General features: G+C 38.0%; 1 protein-coding gene across 6 annotated transcripts in view; it reads left to right on the top strand.

Annotated features, from left to right (window-relative positions):
• The window catches only part of RPRD2 (regulation of nuclear pre-mRNA domain containing 2), a 103,476-nt gene that overhangs the window by 74,750 nt on the left and 10,747 nt on the right, over window positions 1-17,979 (top strand). For all 6 annotated transcript variants that reach the window (XM_082685907.1, XM_082685912.1, XM_082685910.1 and 3 more), the window contains 4 exons: window positions 561-687; window positions 3,030-3,205; window positions 13,703-13,985; window positions 15,353-15,613. In XM_082685907.1, the coding sequence (XP_082542033.1) occupies window positions 561-687; window positions 3,030-3,205; window positions 13,703-13,985; window positions 15,353-15,613 (847 nt within the window). The remainder of the gene's footprint in view (window positions 1-560; window positions 688-3,029; window positions 3,206-13,702; window positions 13,986-15,352; window positions 15,614-17,979) is intronic.

Raw genomic sequence — 17,979 nt, 5'->3', positions numbered from 1 at the left:
TTTTTATTTTATTTTTATTTATTTATTTATATATATATTTTTTTATTCAGTTGTATATAAATTATATTTTGAACAAATTTAAACGGTTCTAAAAGAATCCAGGTTGGGATCAGATTACTTGGAGTTTTATATGTTCCCCTAATGGGAGAATTAACCTTCTTCCAGAATATCTATTACCAGCCAAGTTCCGTATTGAAACCTACCCCCCAACAAGGGGTTCATTCTACTGTGAAGCTCTACTAAATTAGAATTTGCTTACTGTTAACGTAATAAGATTATATTCATCTAATTAAAATTTAAAGAATAAGTGGACCTTTGTCTTAGTCTTAACCTATATGTTTAATTAGCTTTGACTAAATAAGGAAAGGACATTTTAAAGTATGTAACTAAAAGTACAGTTTTGGCATAAAAATTGATAGTTATATCCCCGATTATAAAGAATTGCAAAGGGTTTCTTTCTTATTAGTGTTATTAGATTTTAGACATGTTTTATGTTAATGGGGGAAGGGAGAGTAAGTGAATGATTTCATAAATAAAATGTGACTCTGGTCTGTGTTCAGTCTCAGGCCCTCATTGAAGAGCTTTTGCTGTACAAGCGCTCAGAAGATCAGATAGAATTGAAGGAAAAACAGCTGTCAACCATGAGAGTGGATGTGTGCAGCACAGAAACTCTGAAATGTTTAAAAGGTAATACTTCTTTTTAAATAGAGTAACTCAGATTTTCTTCCCAGGTCCGTCATTTTTAAGTCATCAGACTGGCTTCATGAAGAGAACCTTAGGTTTTATTTTTATTTATTTATTTATCTATCTATCTATTTATTTATTTATTTTTAAATATTTTATTTATGTATTTTTTTTTTAAGATTTTATTTATTTATTTGACAGAGAGAGATTACGTGTAGGCAGAGAGACAGGCAGAGAGAGAGAGGAGGAAGCAGGCTCCCCGCTGAGCAGAGAGTCCGATGCGGGACTCGATCCCAGGACTCTGGGATCATGACCTGAGCCGAAGGCAGCGGCTTAACCCACTGAGCCACCCAGCGCCCCTATTTATGTATTTGACAGAGAGAGAGTGAGAGACAGCAAGAGACGTAATACAAAAAAAAAAAGAGAGAGAGAGAGAGACGGAATGACTGAACCACCCAGGCACCCCATGAAATCACCACTTGGAAGACCAGAAGTGCCACAACTGCTTTCTAAAACCTAAGGTTCTCTGGGGCGCTTTTGGCTCAGGTCATGATCCCAGGGTACTGGGATCAAGCCCCACATAGGGCTCCCCGCTTGGTGGGAAGCCTGCTTCTCCCTCTCCCACTCTGCCTGCTTGTGTTCCCTCTCTCGCTGTGTCTGTCTGTCTCTCTGTCAAGTAAATAAATAAAATCTTAGGAAAAAAGTTTCGTAAGTAAATTCTTGTCTTTCACATTGCATATCTTAAACTTATACAGTGTTATATGTTGATTGTATCTCAATGAAGGAGGAAAAAAAATAATTAAAAGATCTAAAATGTAATTAAAACAAATTCTGTCCTTTTCCTCATTTCTAGTGCTTTCTTGATATATTGGGATATATATAGACAATGTATTTCACATGTGTGATAATGTGGTTTGGGTATGTTCTTTAATAAGGTCACTGTAATGCCCCATAAAATCTAGTTAGTTGCTCTCTTTTCCTTAGATTATAAATTAAAAATAATAATTATGTTAATAAATTGTTAGAATGTAAATCTCATGAAGGTAGAAATTATCCTTATTTGTTTATTGTTGTATTCTAGCACCTAGAGCAATGCCTGCTACATAATAGGCATTTGATAAATATTTTTGAAATCATGAATAAATGGCAATCAGCTATTCATTTGGGCACCTGCTTTGTTTTTGCACTGTACTTTAAATTTAACCATTGTTACCTAATTTAATCCTCACAACAACCCAGCTTATTAAAAACCTGCATTTGGGGGCGTCTGTGTGGCTCAGTGGGTTAAAGCCTCTGCCTTCAGCTCCGGTCATGATCTTAGGGTCCTGGGATCAAACCCTGCATCGGGCTCTCTGCTCAGCAGAGAGCCTGCTTTCCCCTCTCTCTCTGCTTGCCTCTCTGCCTACTTGTGATCTCTGTCTGTCAAATAAATAAATAGAATCTTTAAAAAAAAAATAAAAATAAAAAAAATTAAAACCTGCATTTTGTACATGAGAAATTGAGACTTCATAAGGAGATGAGTAGCTTACCAAGCAAGTTACACAGCTGATAAAAATTTTAGCAAAGCCAAAATTTGTACCCATATCTGAAGCAGTAGTCACTGGGAAAGATGTATAGTTAGAAGAATAAGTAACGGGATGCCTGGGTGGCTCAGTTGGCTGGACGACTGCCTTCGGCTCAGGTCATGATCCCAGAGTCCCAGGATCGAGTCCCGCATCAGGCTCCCAGCCCCACGGGCAGTCTGCTTCTCCCTCTGACCTTCTCCTCACTCATGCTCTCTCTCACTGTCTCTCTCTCAAGTAAATAAGTAAAATATTTAAAAAAAAAAAAAGAAGAAGAGTAAGTAACAGTTTGTAACATCACAGTTGCTGAAGAAAACAATTCATGGTTTGTACTCTTATCAGGGATCTTCTTCAGATAAGAAAGAAGAATTTTTCATATGATACATACAGAGGTCAATTTACTTTTCTGAACCTCCATTTTCTCACATTCTGTAGTGAATCTAAGTGAACAAAATTGAGCCTCATCATGTTACTTCTAATTAGCAGCTCAGCATCCAGCATCCAGTTTGTGAAGAGAAGCAATCAACAGTTTCTTTTAGTTGAACTTTCTTTTGTTTACTTTAATTATAGGTGTCCTCATGATACACTCTTGACTACATTCTAGTACATTCACATGAATCTGTTTTGTGGATTTTGTGACTTGGGAGACTCTCCTTTAAGGTGATACTGAGACTAAGGCAGCAAGAACAGTTTCACAGATTATGTAAAAGGGGTTTTCCTCAAAAGATTTGAATTTTTTATATTTTCTGTTTTATCCTAAATTGAGTCCTTCTGTTATTTTAGATAAGACAGGTGGAAAGAAGTTCTCCAAAGAATTTGAAGAGGCAAGTTCCAAACTGGAGGAATTTGTGAATGGATTAGATAAGCAGGTGAAAAATGGGCCCTCACTAACAGAAGCACTAGAAAATGCTGGAATTTTCTATGAAGCACAGTACAAAGAAGTGAAAGTGGTGGCCAATGTAAGTAATAATTAAAGCTGTCTTATATTGATTGCTTAATGTAAATCAGTGATTGTTTATATGAGTTCTCTAACTCTATGAGGGTAAACATTATTATCTCCAGTGCATGGATGAAGAAATTAGTTTTGAAGAAGGTCAGTAGCCTTGTATAAGTTAATAGAGCCAGCAAGTGGAGGAGTCTAAATTAAGACCTGGCTTTTTTTGACACTAAAGCTCACAGATAACCCTGACCATTAAGCTTCACTAAAGCTTTATGTCTTAGCATTTCAAAGGGCATGTGCCTAGTTACTGTTACAGGATTTAAAAATTGGGCAGAAGTATACATACTTTATTATTTTACCAGAAAACTAGATGGAAACATTCTGTTATGAAAATTCTATTCCTAGTGGCCTCTGAAAGAAACTGCCTGTGTTATACTGAAGTTTTTATATTTTTATTTATTTGTTTATTTTTATAGAGGAGAAACTGGGTCGGGGGGCAGGGGAAGAAAAAGAGAGAGAGAGAGAGAGAGAATCTTAAGCAGGACACTTATGTGACTGAGCTGCCCAGGTGCCTTGAATTTTTTTTTTTTTTAATAGCTTTAATCTCTGTGTACAGTCATAAAAGTAGATGACAGTAGATTCTACCAGTCCCACTTCCTAGACGCAATCCCTTTTAACTCATTCTTTTTTTTTTTTTGGCTTTTGCCTTCCATGTTTTCTGAATAATATGCTTATATTGTTCCTTCTTTTTTTTTTTTTTTTAAGATTTTACTTATTTATTTGACAGACAGAGATCACAAGTAGGCAGAGGGAGAGGAAGGGAAGCAGGCTCCCTGCTGAGCAGAGAGCCCAATGCAGGGCTTAATCCAAGGACCCTGAGATCATGACCTGAGCCGAAGGCAGCAGCTTAACCCACCGAGCCACCTAGGCGCCCATATTGTTCCTTCTTGATTTATCCTATTTAAAAAATATCTACTAACTTCTTGGTATGACATATGAGGATTTAACTTATACTCCACTCCCTTTCTCCTTCTTCCAAAGCATTATTTAACTGTTTTAAATCTGTTGATCATCTTCATACATGGTAGTACTGTATTCAATATTTTTTGACCACTAACTCTAGACTCTTCACTATGTAGAATGAGGTTATTAATATCCCTCTCCTTTCCCATTAGTTCTCATTTATCCCTTCAGTTTCCCATCTTCAGTAAACTGTACTTTCACTTTGTCAAGGTGGAGAATATTTATATTCTACTCTGTAATCAATTAAATGTTACTTCCTTACTCTAAAAGTTGAAAGTTAATAAACAAAGATTATAGTAAAGCTCTGTAAACATTGTTCACCATGTGGTCCTAGTAGGTATGGTAATATTAGAGACTTTTTGTTTTTTTCCTAAAATTTTTTTGGATTGTTTGCTTTCTCATAGCCTTTTTTTTTTTTTTTTTTTACTTTGTAAATTCTCTATCATGTCAAATATCTGAAATCACATTTTCCCCAGAAACCTCCCTAGCTGAACTTTCAATCTCCTGCTCCAGTTTGAAATGTCTGGATCTCATTCTAGGACTACCTTTTACTGATACTCTGAATTGAGCACTCTGTTTTACAGATTTCTTTATCTTCTTTTTTTGGTTTTCGCTCATGTTTTGGTGGAATATATCCTTGGTTAATTTCCAAAAATAGGGGGCTTATGAGAGGTGAATTTTCTGAGTCCTTAGATCTCAAAATATCTTTATACTGTTTTCACATTTACTTTCATAGTTTGTCTTGTTGAAAATCATTTTCCCTTACAGCTTAAAAGGCAGTACTTCTTGTCTTTAGTGTTTTTGAGATGAAGTCTTTGCAAGATCATTTGTAGGAACTTTTTTTTTTTCCTGCCTGGGAGCCTTTATAGACTTCATCCATAATGTCCTGTAATTTTTACAATGATGTAAAATGGGTTACTTGGAGGGCTCTTTCAGTCTAAAGATTGGTGTTCTTCAGTTGTGGAATAATTTCTTTCTCTCCTATTTTCTCATATTTTCTCAATCTTGATCTTTTTGTTCTGCTTTCTGAAAGATCTTGAGTTTTTTTTCCTCTCTAGTTTTCTTGGTCTTTCTCTTATGAAAAGGCTTTCATCAAAAATCAGTTGGTATCTCTGTCCATTCATATTTAGGAATGAGGTATGAAAAAATTGAGACATTCCTGGTACGTAGATAGGGATTATTTACTCTCAGGATTGGTAAAGTCTATGTAGGTGAGGAACTGGCTGTTCAAGGCAGGAGGAGTGCTAAGTGTTAGAAGGCTGGAGTCTTTTCCAAAATATTTTAACTTTTTAGAGAAGTCATATTTTTTTGCCCAAGGAATAGTACCTTAGCTACCAAGTATGGAGATTGCAAGGCAGGTGGTGTTGAGTGTTTGCTAGTCACACTTTTAATTAATTATATTGATTTTAAACCCTCTCTCTACTTACTCTTCTACCCTTCTGTAGTCATCATGCCCTAGATGAAAACTGCTCAGGGTTTCTGCGAGTCAGATCAGCGATCAACTCCTTTCCAAGATACTTCTCCCCTTCTGCATAGCCCTAACCTCATTTTTTCCCCCACTGCCTTATCCCTTCTTCTTTTTTTTTTTTTTTTAAAGATTTTATTTATTTATTTGACAGAGAGAGATCACAAGTAGACAGAGAGGCAGGCAGAGAGAGAGGAGGAAGCAGGCTCCCTGCTGAGCAGAGAGCCCAATGCGGGACTCGATCCCAGGACCCTGAGATCATGACCTGAGCGGAAGGCAGCGGCTTAACCCACTGAGCCACCCAGGGGCCCTGCCTTATCCCTTCTTTAGTACTCTTTTATTCTTTTTTTGTCTTCTAAATTTTGTAGAAATGTTTTTTCCAGGTATACTTCTGGTTAATTGTTTATACCTTTGTTTGTTTGTTGTTGTTGTTAACTATTCACTTTATAGGAGTCCCAGGAGGGAGAGACAGTGAATAGGAGTGGTCTGCTCACCATTTTGACCCAAAGGACCATTTAATAATTTTTTAATACTGACCTGTGATCTTATGTAAGAAATCATTTAGTCTACTTTAGAGGATCTTCAACAAATGGCTGGGAGAGGTTTATTCAGCAAGCATTTGTTGAGTACACATAATTGAAGTTCCATATGACGCGTGCTATAATAGAGGATGCTATGTGAATGGATTGAATAGGTGCTTTAGTTAATTTTGGAGTGGGGATGGAAGGTACAGAGAAAAATCTCTCAAAGGACCTAAACTCTGAAATTGCAGTAATTAGCTAAATGAAAAGCCCATATTCTCTGAAGAGCATAGTTGAAAGCATGCAAACATGAGGATGGCAAAATTGGTGGACCTGAAAATAATTTCTCATTGCTGGGCATGTATGTGGAAGGTGGTAAATAGAACTGGAGTGTTACTTAGGAACAAGGAGCTGGAAGGTGTGTGTTCGCTAGAATTGGTCTTGGAATTTTACCCTGAAAGCAGTGGGAAGCAGTTGTAGGATTTTAATTTTGCTAATGATATGATCAGGTTTGCATTTTAGAATCAGGGGAACAGGATGGAGAATGGGTGGGTGGCTTAGTCAGCTAAGGGTCCGCTTTCAGCCCAGGTATGATCCCAGGGTCCTAGGATTAAGTCCTGTATCAGGCTTCCTGCTCATTGGGGAGCCTGGTTCTCCCTCTCCCTCTGCCTGGGACTCTCTCCTCCTGCTTGTGTGCTCACTCGCTCTCTGTCTCTCTGTGTCAAATAACTAAATAAAATCTTAAAAAATTTTTTTTCTTTTATTACCTAAAAAGTGTCAATCTGTCTGGCTTCCCTTATAATGAGAAGTTAACTGTGCCTAGATGTATTCTTTGTAGTTACCCTGCTTGGGGGTTCACTGAGCATTTTGGATCTATGGTCTGGTATCTTTAATTAATTTTGGGAAATATTTACCATTATCTTTTAAAATATTTCTTCTCTTCCATTCTCTCTCTTCTCCTTTGAGGATTTTAGTTACATATCCCATGTGGTCTTAGATTTCTGCTGGTTTATTCATTCTTTTTTCCCTTTGGACTAATTTTTGGCTAATTTATACTTACTAATCTTCAAGTTCAAATAATTCTTTCTTCTGCTGAGCTGGTGTGCTTGTAGTTACACAGCGATGTGTCTAATCTTCTTCATATCTGGTTTGGGGTTTGTAGAACTTTTTGAATCAATGATGTATTAGTTTACTGGGGCTGCTGTAACAAAGTTTCTCAGACTGGGTGGTTTAAACATTAATTTGTTGTCTCCCTCATAATTCTAGAAGCCAGAAGTCTGAGATCAAATTGATAGCATGGTTGACTTTTTTAAAGATTTTATTTATTTGAGAAAGAGAGAGAGGACATGCATGAGTTGGGGGAGGGGCAGAGGGAGAGGGACAAGCAGATTTCCTGCTGAGCTAGGAGCTCAATGTGGGGCTCAGTCCCAGGACCTCAAGACTATGACTGAGCTGAAGTCAGATACCTAACTGACTGAGCCTCCCAGGCATCCCTGCATGCTTTATTCTTTCTGAGGGTTGTGAGGGAAGGTTCTGTTTCTGGCTTCATAGTTTGACTTGTGGTGGCCATTTTCAGTATCTCCACATTGTCTTTTCTCTGTGTGTGTCTGTGTCCAGATTTCCCCTTTCTCTAAGGATACCAGTCATTTTGGCCCAGGGCCCACCCTAATGACCTCATTTTAACTTGATTACCTCTGTAAAACCTTGTCACATTCTGAGGTATATAGGGTTAGGACTTGGACCTATGACTCTGCAGGGTCACACCCCATAACAAATTGCTTGATGTTTTTCACAAATTTTGGAATTTATTCAACTGTTACCTGTTTGGGTTTTATTTCTTTTCCATTCTCTCTCCTCTCCTGGAACTCTATAAAATCTATCAGATCTCATCACTAAGTTCCTTTTTATGTTCCTTTTTGTATTTTCCATCCTTTTTTCTCTCAGTGCTTCCTTCTAGATATTTTCTATTAACCATTCTTCTAATTCATTAATTCTCTCTTCTGCTGAACCTTATCTGTTGTTAAACCCACCAATTTAATTTGCTTATTTTTCAGTTCTAGAATCACTATTTGATTTTTTTTCCCCCTCCCTTCCCCTGATTTCTTTTTACAAAGAATTTGATTTTCTGGTAAAAGTCTGTTGATCTTTTTTCTTCATCTTTTCCTGTCTTTCAGCTTTTCATTCTTTTTAAAATTTTGACACAATCTTAAACACCATAAGTACATTATGAAGACATTTTTTTTCCTGAATCATTTGAAAATAAATTGGTGATGTCCTATCACCCCCAAATATTTTCATATGTGTTTTTCTGCCAGACTATTATATTCTTCACAACCATAAAGTATAGCCATTTAATAAAAAAATAATTCATACATTTATGTACTATTATTATATATAATACTTAAACCCTATTCCGATTGACCAGTTTCTATAGCAGAAGATTCTGTCTGGAATAACAGGTTTCATTTATTGCATTTCTCTTGATTTTCCTTGGATCTAAAACAATTCCTCAGTCTTTTCCTTGATTTTCATGTTTTAAATATGTTTAAAGATTATAAGTTAAGGGACGCCTGGGTGGCTCAGTTGGTTAAGCAGCTGCCTTCGGCTCAGGTCATGATCCCAGCGTCCTGGGATCGAGTCCCACATCGGGCTCCTTGCTCCGCAGGGAGCCTGCTTCTCCCTCTGACTCTGCCTTCCACTGTGTCTGCCTGTGCTCGCTCTCGCTCGCTCTCTCTCTGACAAATAAATAAATCTTAAAAAAAAAAAAAATGATTAGAAGTCAAAATATTTTGTTCAGTGTCCCCCAGTTTGGATTTATGTGATGATTTTTGTGATCAGATTTAGGTTATGTGTCTTTAGTAAGGTTATCACAGAATTGATTGTATTCTTCTCTTTCCATTTTTTCATTTATCACACAAGTTTGATGTCTTCCACTACCTGTTCTGTTCCTTTTGATATCTTATAGATGTAGTATCTTCCAGCCTTGTCCATTGAAAAGTTTTCACTTGGGGGCCCCTGGGTGGCTCAGAGGGTTAAGCCTCTGCCTTCGGCTCAGGTCATGATCTCAGGGTCCTGGGATCGAGTCCCACATCGGGCTCTCTGCTCAGCAGGGAGCCTGCTTCCTCCTCCTCTCTCTCTCTGCCTGCCTCTCTACCTGCTTGTGATCTCTGTCTGTCAAATAAATAAATAAAATCTTTAAAAAAAAAAAAAGTTTTCACTTGGTAATTACTATGGATTGAATTGTGTATCCCAAAAAGATGTTGGAGTCCCAGTTCCTGGTACACATGAATGTGGCCTTACTTGGAAATAGGGTCTTTGCAGATGTAATCAGATTAAGCTGAGGTCATTAGGGTGAGCCTTATACAATATAATTTATGTCATTATAAGAAGAGGGAAATTTGGATACAGACAGACACACAGGGAAAATATCATGTGACAACCAAAACAGATATTTTATTGATGTGGCTACAAGCCAAGGAACACAAAGGGTTGATGGCTACCACCAAAGTGAGGAAAAGGCAAAGAAGGATAGCCCTGCTGACACCTTGATTTTAGACTTCTAGCCACCACAATTAGGAGATAATACATTTCTGTTGTTTTAAGCCTCCCAAGTTGTGGTACTTTATTACCACAACCCTAAGAAGGTAATAGAGTAATTAGTAAGTGTTTTGCAGGGAGTTTTTTTGAAACATTGTGAATAACTTATTTATCATAAAACTTTCAATTTATTCATTTATTTAAATAAGTATGGACCCATAGAGTCTTTTTATTCTATGTTTTAATTAATTACTACCAGTAATTATTGTGATGCTCAAATTGTCCCAGATTTGGCAAGTGGGATTTCTTTTAGGCTGCTTTCTGTGTTCTTTTACAAATCCCTATCATTTTCAGAGCATTTTGTTACTTCTGGAATAAGGTGTTCCATCTCATCTTGCACTGTTCTGCCTGGCCCTTGAGTCAGTCATTTCTCCAAGTAGCTTGAGTTCCTTTTAGTGAAAAATCATTTAGAAACCATCTGAATGGGACACTTGGGTGGCTAAGTCAATTAAATGTCTGCCTTCGGGTCATGATCTCAGGGTCCTGGGATAAAGCCCCACACCAGGCTCCCTGCTCAGTGGGAAGCCCTGCTTCTCCTTCTGCCTCTTCCCCATTTGTGCTCTCTCTTGCTGTCTCTCTCTCTCTATCAAAGAAATAAAGTTTTAAAAAGAAAAAAAAGAAACCATCTGAGTATTAGGTATACTCATTGATGTCGGGATATCACAGCTGCTAAACCATATCAGTGTACAGAGCTAGGAAATAGATGTATGTTTACATACTTATCCAGTCTGTACACACACATACATCTATATTAATTTCTTTTTTTTTTTAAGATTTTATTTATTTGTTTTATTTATTTATTTATCATGACCTGAGTCGAAGGCAGAGGCTTAACCCATTGAACCCCTCAGGCGCCCCATATTAATTTCTTTATCTGTCTGTATGTTCTCTCCAATCCTAATCCAACACCACAGTATTCATTCTAGTTTTCTCCGTTTTCCTGTTTGTAAATGCTTTTTTTTACAGTGCAAAACCTTGTCCCCCTTATTTTCAATGCAGTCACTTACTCGATCAGTCCCTGTGTGGAGGGGAACCTGGGTGGATCAGTCGGGTAAGCATCTGCCTTCGGCTCAGGTCATGATCTCAGGGTTCTGGGATCAAGCCCTGCATTGGGCTCCCTCCTCAGTAGGGAGTGTGCTTCTCCCTCTCCCTCCATCTCTCCCCTCTGCTCATGCTCCCATACTCTCTCTCTCTCTCTCAAATAAATAAATAAAATATTTAAAAAAAAAAAAAGATCCTCTGTGTAGGCAGATAACCATCACATCCATCCTTCCTTACCCACCTCTGGGCTTTCTCGTATCTCACTTCAGCATCCCATGCAATGCCTTCCTCATATTTTCCTCAACCCATTTTGGCTCTGTCATCTTACTCTAGGCTACCAAGTCTTTATTTTTAGCTTCATCTAATGGATATTATACCAAAGTGTTTGTGAAAGGATTTTTCTCTATTTTCTTGAACATGTGAAACATAACTGTTTGGGTTTTGTCAGATAATTCCAATACTGGCTTCACTGGTTATAAGTCTGTTTCTAACAAATTTTTTTTTTTTTAAGATTCTATTTATTTATTTGACAGAGAGAGAGATCACAAGTAGGCAGAGAGGCAGGCAAAGAGAGAGAGGGGAAGCAGGCTCCCCACTGAGCAGAGAGCCCGATGCGGAGCTCGATCCCAGGACCCTGAGATCATGACCTGAGCTGAAAACAGAGGCTTAACCCATTGAGCCACCCAGGTGCCCCTATAAGTCTGTTTCTAATGTCTTTTTTCTTTTAGGTCAGTTGGTCCTATTTCTTGGCATGCTGGCTGATTTTTGTACTCTCAACATTGTGTATGAAAGTGTTTATAGAGTCTCTGGATGATTTCTCTTCTTACAGACAGAATAAACCCTTTTCCTTGCTTGGGTTTGCAGATATTTTGAGAGCTGATCATGTTAATCAGAGGTTAAACTGAACTGACTTGGGCTGAATTGCTGTTTGGGCATGACTCTGTCTCCCTCTGGTTCTTCCCAGCTTCCAGGGCATAGAGCTTTCCCCCTGAGAGGCTGGAGTGATCACTAGGGCCCTCTTCCCCCTGAATGATTTGAAGTCTAATCCTTGTCTCCTTAATACCTAAGCCTGTGTTAAACTACTCTTTTCAGAAGCTTCCTGCTTGGCTTCTTAATTCCCTCTTCTTCAGAATTCAGGAAATATCTTGAAGAGCTAAAATAACATGTGGTTGAGCCTATTTCACCAGAATCTTGGCCTTTCGAATCTCTAATTCAGAATGTCTAATCCAACAAGACTGTTAAAAAGCTGTACTTTTTGTGTAGTAGTGGCCCTCTGCCTTGTCCTTTTACCTGAATTATCAAATTCTTACTTGGCTCTCCCAAGTCAGCAGAATCCTGAGAAAAAAGGCAACTGCAGAATGTCAGCTTAGCTTTCTTTCCTTATGGTTTCCCCCTGGTGTAGGACTTGCCTCTTAAGTTTCGGTTGCCTCAGCACTCCTACCACACTGAAACGTGTGCATGAGTGCGTGTGTGTTCAAGTATGTATGTGTGTATATCTGGGTTTCCTAGTTATTCTTGGTGGGAGCATTGTTCTACTGCAAGCTACTCAGGTATATCCAGAAGGAAAAGCTCAACTCTAGTATATTCTTTTCTGTCCCATTCCTTTTTTAAAGTGTTTCTTGTTTGACCACCCAAACACCCAAAATGATTTTGCAATCTAATGATCCAAGACTCTTAACCAAAAGAAAAAAAACATACCGTTTTAAGGCATGAACATTAAGATCAGATCAATAGGATTTAAGCTGAGTGATGAAGGCTAGCATCAGCAATGGCATGTCATATTGATTATGTGTACCCTTGATGTGACGTGATGATAATAGTGCTTTACATCCATGGTCTTCCTCCCAAACACCTTTAACCCTAGTCTGATCATGAGAAAAACATCAGGCAAATCTCAGATTTGAGGGACAGTCTATAAAATACCTGACTGGTACCATCAAAGTCATGAAAAACAAGGAAAATCTAACCACCTCACAAATAAGAGGGGCCTAAGAAGACATGACTGTTAAATGTACTGTGGTTGGGGTGCTTGGGTGGCTCAGTGTGTTAAAGCCTCTCCCTTTGGCTTGGGTAATGACCCCGGGGTCCTGGGATCGAGCCCCACATCAGGCTCTCTGCTCAGCAGGGAGCCTGCTTCCCTTCCTCTCTCTCTCTGCCTGCCTCTCTGCCTACTTGTGATCTCTGCCTATCAAATAGATAAATAAAATCTTTTTTAAAATAAATAAATAAATAAATGTACTGTGGTTTTTCCCACATGGGATCCTGGAATAAAAAAAGGACATTAGATAAAAACTGAAGAAGTCTGCCTTAAGTATGTGGACTTCGGTTAATAATAATTATCAAAATTTGCCATTAATTGTGACAAATGTATCATACTAATGTTTGAGGTTAATAAAAGGGATAATTGGGAACTCTCTGTATAATCTTCACAGTAATTTTTTATACCTAAAACTGTTCTAAAATCAAGTTTATTTCTTAAAGAAATCTATACTATTTGACTTCATATGCTAAACTTTATTTATGGATTTTGTTTTTGTCTGTCTTCTTAGTCATTGTCATATCTCCAGTACCTAGAAGATTGACCAGCACATTTAAGCCCTCAGTAAATATTGGGTCAGTTAGATTGGTAGAAGAGAGCAAAAGAGGATTAAGTACAGATAACTTGGGCAACTGCATGGATGGTAATATTCATTTAGGGAGTATAAAAAGCAGAGATTGGAAACTGTTCCAGGCTTGATGGGTGATTTTTTTATTGTTGTTGTTTTGTACCAGGGATGTATTTAATAATAATGAGGGAATCTTGTCAAAGTCAAAATGGTAACATCTTGTTCCTTTTCTCAGAGGAATAACTCTTCTTTTCCTCTTTTAGGCATATAAAACCTTCGCTAATCGAGTGAACAATTTAAAGAAAAAGCTGGATCAATTGAAGTCAACCCTTCCTGATCCTGAAGAATCACCAGTCCCTTCCCCAAGCATGGATGCTCCTTCTCCAACTGGTTCTGAGTCTCCTTTTCAGGGAATGGGAGGTGAGGAATCCCAATCACCAGCCATGGAGAGTGAGAAATCTGCCACACCTGAGCCTGTGACAGATAATCGTGATGTAGAAGACATGGAACTCTCAGATGTGGAAGATGATGGGTCAAAAATCATTGGTATGTCTTTATGGGGTTAATAGGCAACTTATTCCTTACCTATTTTGCTTTCCCACCAATGAATCTATCACAGGCTGGTATTAAAAGATAGCTTAATCCTTATAAGATTAGAACAGCAATGTATTATTATCCTGGTTCAGGATTTGGTAAGCCATACGGGCTAAGAATCATCCCTTAAGATTTGGTTCATTCAGCGAGGTAGCCACTAGCTACATGTGACTATTGAGCATTTGAAATGCGGCTTTTCCAACTTGAGAAGTGCTCTACTTAAAAAATACACGATGGGTTCTAGAAACTTAGTACCCACAAAACATAAAAATATCTCAATTATTTTTGTATTTATAACTTTGAAATAAAAATATTTGGGAAATAGTGAGATAAAATACATAATTTTATCCGTTTCTACTTTTTTGAATGTGGCCACTAGAAAATTTAAATTTATGCGTGTGGCTTAAGTTGCATTTCTGTTGAACAGTGCTGTTCTAGAGGGAGGGGCACTTACACTGGAGTACTTTACATCTGTCACTCTTGACTTTCAAGATTCCAAAGCCACACTTTGTTAACTATGCTTTCAAAATTAACCTGGCAGCCCCTGGCTGGTTCAGTGGGTAGAACATGTGGCTCTTGATCTCAGAGTCGGGAGTTTGTGTCCCACATTGGGTGTAGAAATTACATACATATATAAATACATACATACACATGTACATACACAAATACACAAATTTAACCTGGATCAATGCATTGTTTCTGTGACACCCCCAGCTTTTAGAATTATTCTTCTTAGGCAGTTGGCCTTCTGTTGAATTTAATACATTCTTCATAGATATATGAAGTATATAGTACATAGCCTTTAAAGTATTAGAAGGAATATATTGTAAAGCCCATTTATTGCAGTTTCATGTTAGTGTCTACAGTTGTATCCACCAGTTAGGCCAATTTTAGGAAGTCAAAGAAAAAATGCAGGAAAGTATGTACAAAGTTTCTATGTCTTAGAAAGCTTTCAGGTTAATGGAAAGGAAAAGACAGGGATAATTCATAACTATAAATATCATGACTGAAAGAACATAAATATGTACCAAATAATGAAATTATCCCAGAAATGTACAAATTTAACACACAAATACTAAATAAAATGCAAAGAAATCTTTGAAAAGACAAAAAATGAATTTGGGAAATTTATTTTAAGCAGGCATTGAAGGTCAGAAGGAACATAAAGAGTACGACTTGCTTAAAAATCATAAAGTGAATGATTTTTCTCTAAAGCTTAGTGCTTTATACCCCCAGATCAGGAACTATTAGGACATGTTTCATACCGGAAGCAGAGTGTGGAAAGCAGTAATGCAGTATCACCTCTTTTCTTTAAACAGTAGAGGACAGGAAGGAAAAACCTGTGGAGAAGTCAACTGTATCTACTTCTATGTCCACAAAGCCAACAGAAAGTACCTCAAAGGCCTCTTCCTGTACCCCGGTGCCTGTTACCATAACAGCAACCCCACCTCTTCCAAAGCCTGTGAATACTTCTCTTCTGTCCCCTTCTCCAACATTGGCTTTGCCAAACCTGGCTAATGTGGATCTGGCAAAGATCAGTTCTATCCTTAGCAGCCTAACATCAGTCATGAAGAATACTGGTAAGTAAGCCCTATAAGAGAATAAAAAGCTTATTTTCGTCTTTCTAATTGAGCCATCAGTCTGGTTTTTTGTTTATTTTTTTTTTCTTAAATTAAAAGTAATTTTTTCCTTAAGATTTTATTTATTCATTTGACAGAGAGAGAGCACAAGCAGGGGCAGCAGCAGGCAGAGGGAGCAGCAGGCAGAGGAAGAGGGAGAAGCATGCTCCCCACTGAGGAGGGAGCCCCATTCGGGGCTCCATCCCAGAACCCTGGTATCACGACCTGAGCGAAAGGCAGACACTTAATGACTGAGCCACCCAGGTGCCCCTAAAAGTAATCTTTTAAATCATAAAAACAAAAACAACAACAACAACAAAAAAGTACATGGTCATTATAGAAAAATTAGAAAATAAGAGAATAAAATAAGTATCTCCAGTCCTGCCACCCCAAAGGACACCACTTGTGTCTAACCTTAATATGTGTGTATTTGTGTGTTTGAGAGAATGTTTTGGTAGATTAAATATTTATAATAATTTTTCTTTCAGTAATTGAAGGATATTTATACTTTACTATATGTATAAAGGATTGATTTATCTAAGCCTTTATTGCTAGGCATCTGGTATATTTCCAGTTTTTCACTATTATAAAGACAATGAACAACTTTGATGCTAAACTGGATGCACAGCCCTTCCAAAATGATTGAGTATATAGGGCTTTTTTTTTTTCTCTTCATGGAAATTTAATGAAAATATACAAAAGTAGAGCATCTGCATGTATTCATCACTCATCCTCAACAGTAGAAACACATGGCCAGTCTTGTTTCTGCTGTGTCTTACCCAATCTTGATTGTTTTGAAGAAAATCCCAATTATTTAATTTCTTTATAAAAACTTAAATATATTTTTCTAAAAGATAAAACCAGGGGCGCCTGGGTGGCTCAGTGGTTGGGCCGCTGCCTTCGGCTCGGGTCATGATCTCAGGGTCCTGGGATCAAGTCCCGCATCGGGCTCTCTTCTCAGTGGGGAGCCTGCTTCCCTCTCTCTCTCTCTGCCTGCCTCTCCGTCTACTTGTGATTTGTGTCAAATAAATAAATAAAATCTTAAAAAAAAAATGATAAAACCAAATAAAATAAATATGTAGGTTTTTAGTCTTTTCATGTTAAAACTAAAATGATTACCAAAATGTACTACTTGATGTACCAAGCACATGAAAGTTCCCATTGTTCCTCAACCTGTACAACACTATTTTGTCTTATTTTAATACATTGTCAAATTCAGCCTTAAAAAGTCATTTTTAGGCCCTTTTTTTAGGGTCACCTGAGAGGGTCAGTTGTTAAGCGCCTGCCTTTGGTTCAGGTCATGATTCCAGGATCCTGGGATTGAGCCCCATATTGGGCTCCTTGCTCCGCAGGAAGTCTCCTTCTCCCTCTCCCATTCGCCTTGCTTGTCAGTAGAGCATGCATCTCTCTTTCTCTTTTTTTAATGTGTAATCTCTACACCCAGTGTGGGGCTCAAACCCACAACCCTGAGATCAAGAGTTATATGCTCCACAGACTCAGCCAGCCAGGTGTCCCAAACATGCAGCTCTTTTTTTTTTTTTAAGACTTTCATTTATTTATTTGTCAGAGAAAGAGAGCACAAACAGCTGGAGGGGCCTGCAGAGGGAGAAGCAGGCTCCCTTATGGGCAAGGAGGTGGGACTCAATCCCAGCACCCTGGAATCTTGACCTGAGCTGAAGGCAGATGCTTAACCAACTGAGCCACCCAGACGTCCCATCATGCAACTCTTGATCTCACAGTTGTGAGTTCAAGCCCCATATTGGGTGTAGAGATTACTTGAAAAAAACAAACAAAAAGGCACCTGGTTGACTCAGTTGAGCATCTGACTCTTGATTTGGATCAGGTCAGGATCTCCGGGTTGTAAGAGCCCGTGTTGGGCTCCCTGCTGGGTGTGAAGCCTGTTTAAGATTCTCTCCACCTCCCTCTGCCTCTCTTGCCCCCAACTCTCTCCCCCCCCCCAAAAAGTTACTTGTTTTAGTTTACATCTCTTTAATTAAGATATGGTTAAAACCTTTTCATTTCTTTATCATTTAGTTTTCCTTGTGAAATAGCTGCTCATATTTTTGGTCATTCAAAGATTATTTTCTTTTTATATACTTTTTTCTTATACATTAAAAACTAACCCGGTGTTTTAAAATATAAAGATGTAGGGGCTCCTGGCTGTCTCAGTCCCTGGAGGGTGCAGCTCTTGATTTTGTGGTCATGAGTTCAAGCCCCATGTTGAGTGTGGAGCCTATTTAAAAATATGTCTATATTTAAAGATGTAAGGGAAGTTGCTTATATAATCTCCTTTTAAAAACAATGTATTAATCACATAGAGTTATGCA

Source organism: Mustela nivalis (genome assembly GCF_964662115.1).
Source record: "Mustela nivalis genome assembly, chromosome: 10".
Classification (NCBI taxonomy): domain Eukaryota; kingdom Metazoa; phylum Chordata; class Mammalia; order Carnivora; family Mustelidae; genus Mustela; species Mustela nivalis.
The sequence above is the reverse complement of the archived record's forward strand: the minus strand, read 5'-3'. Positions and strand labels throughout refer to the sequence as shown.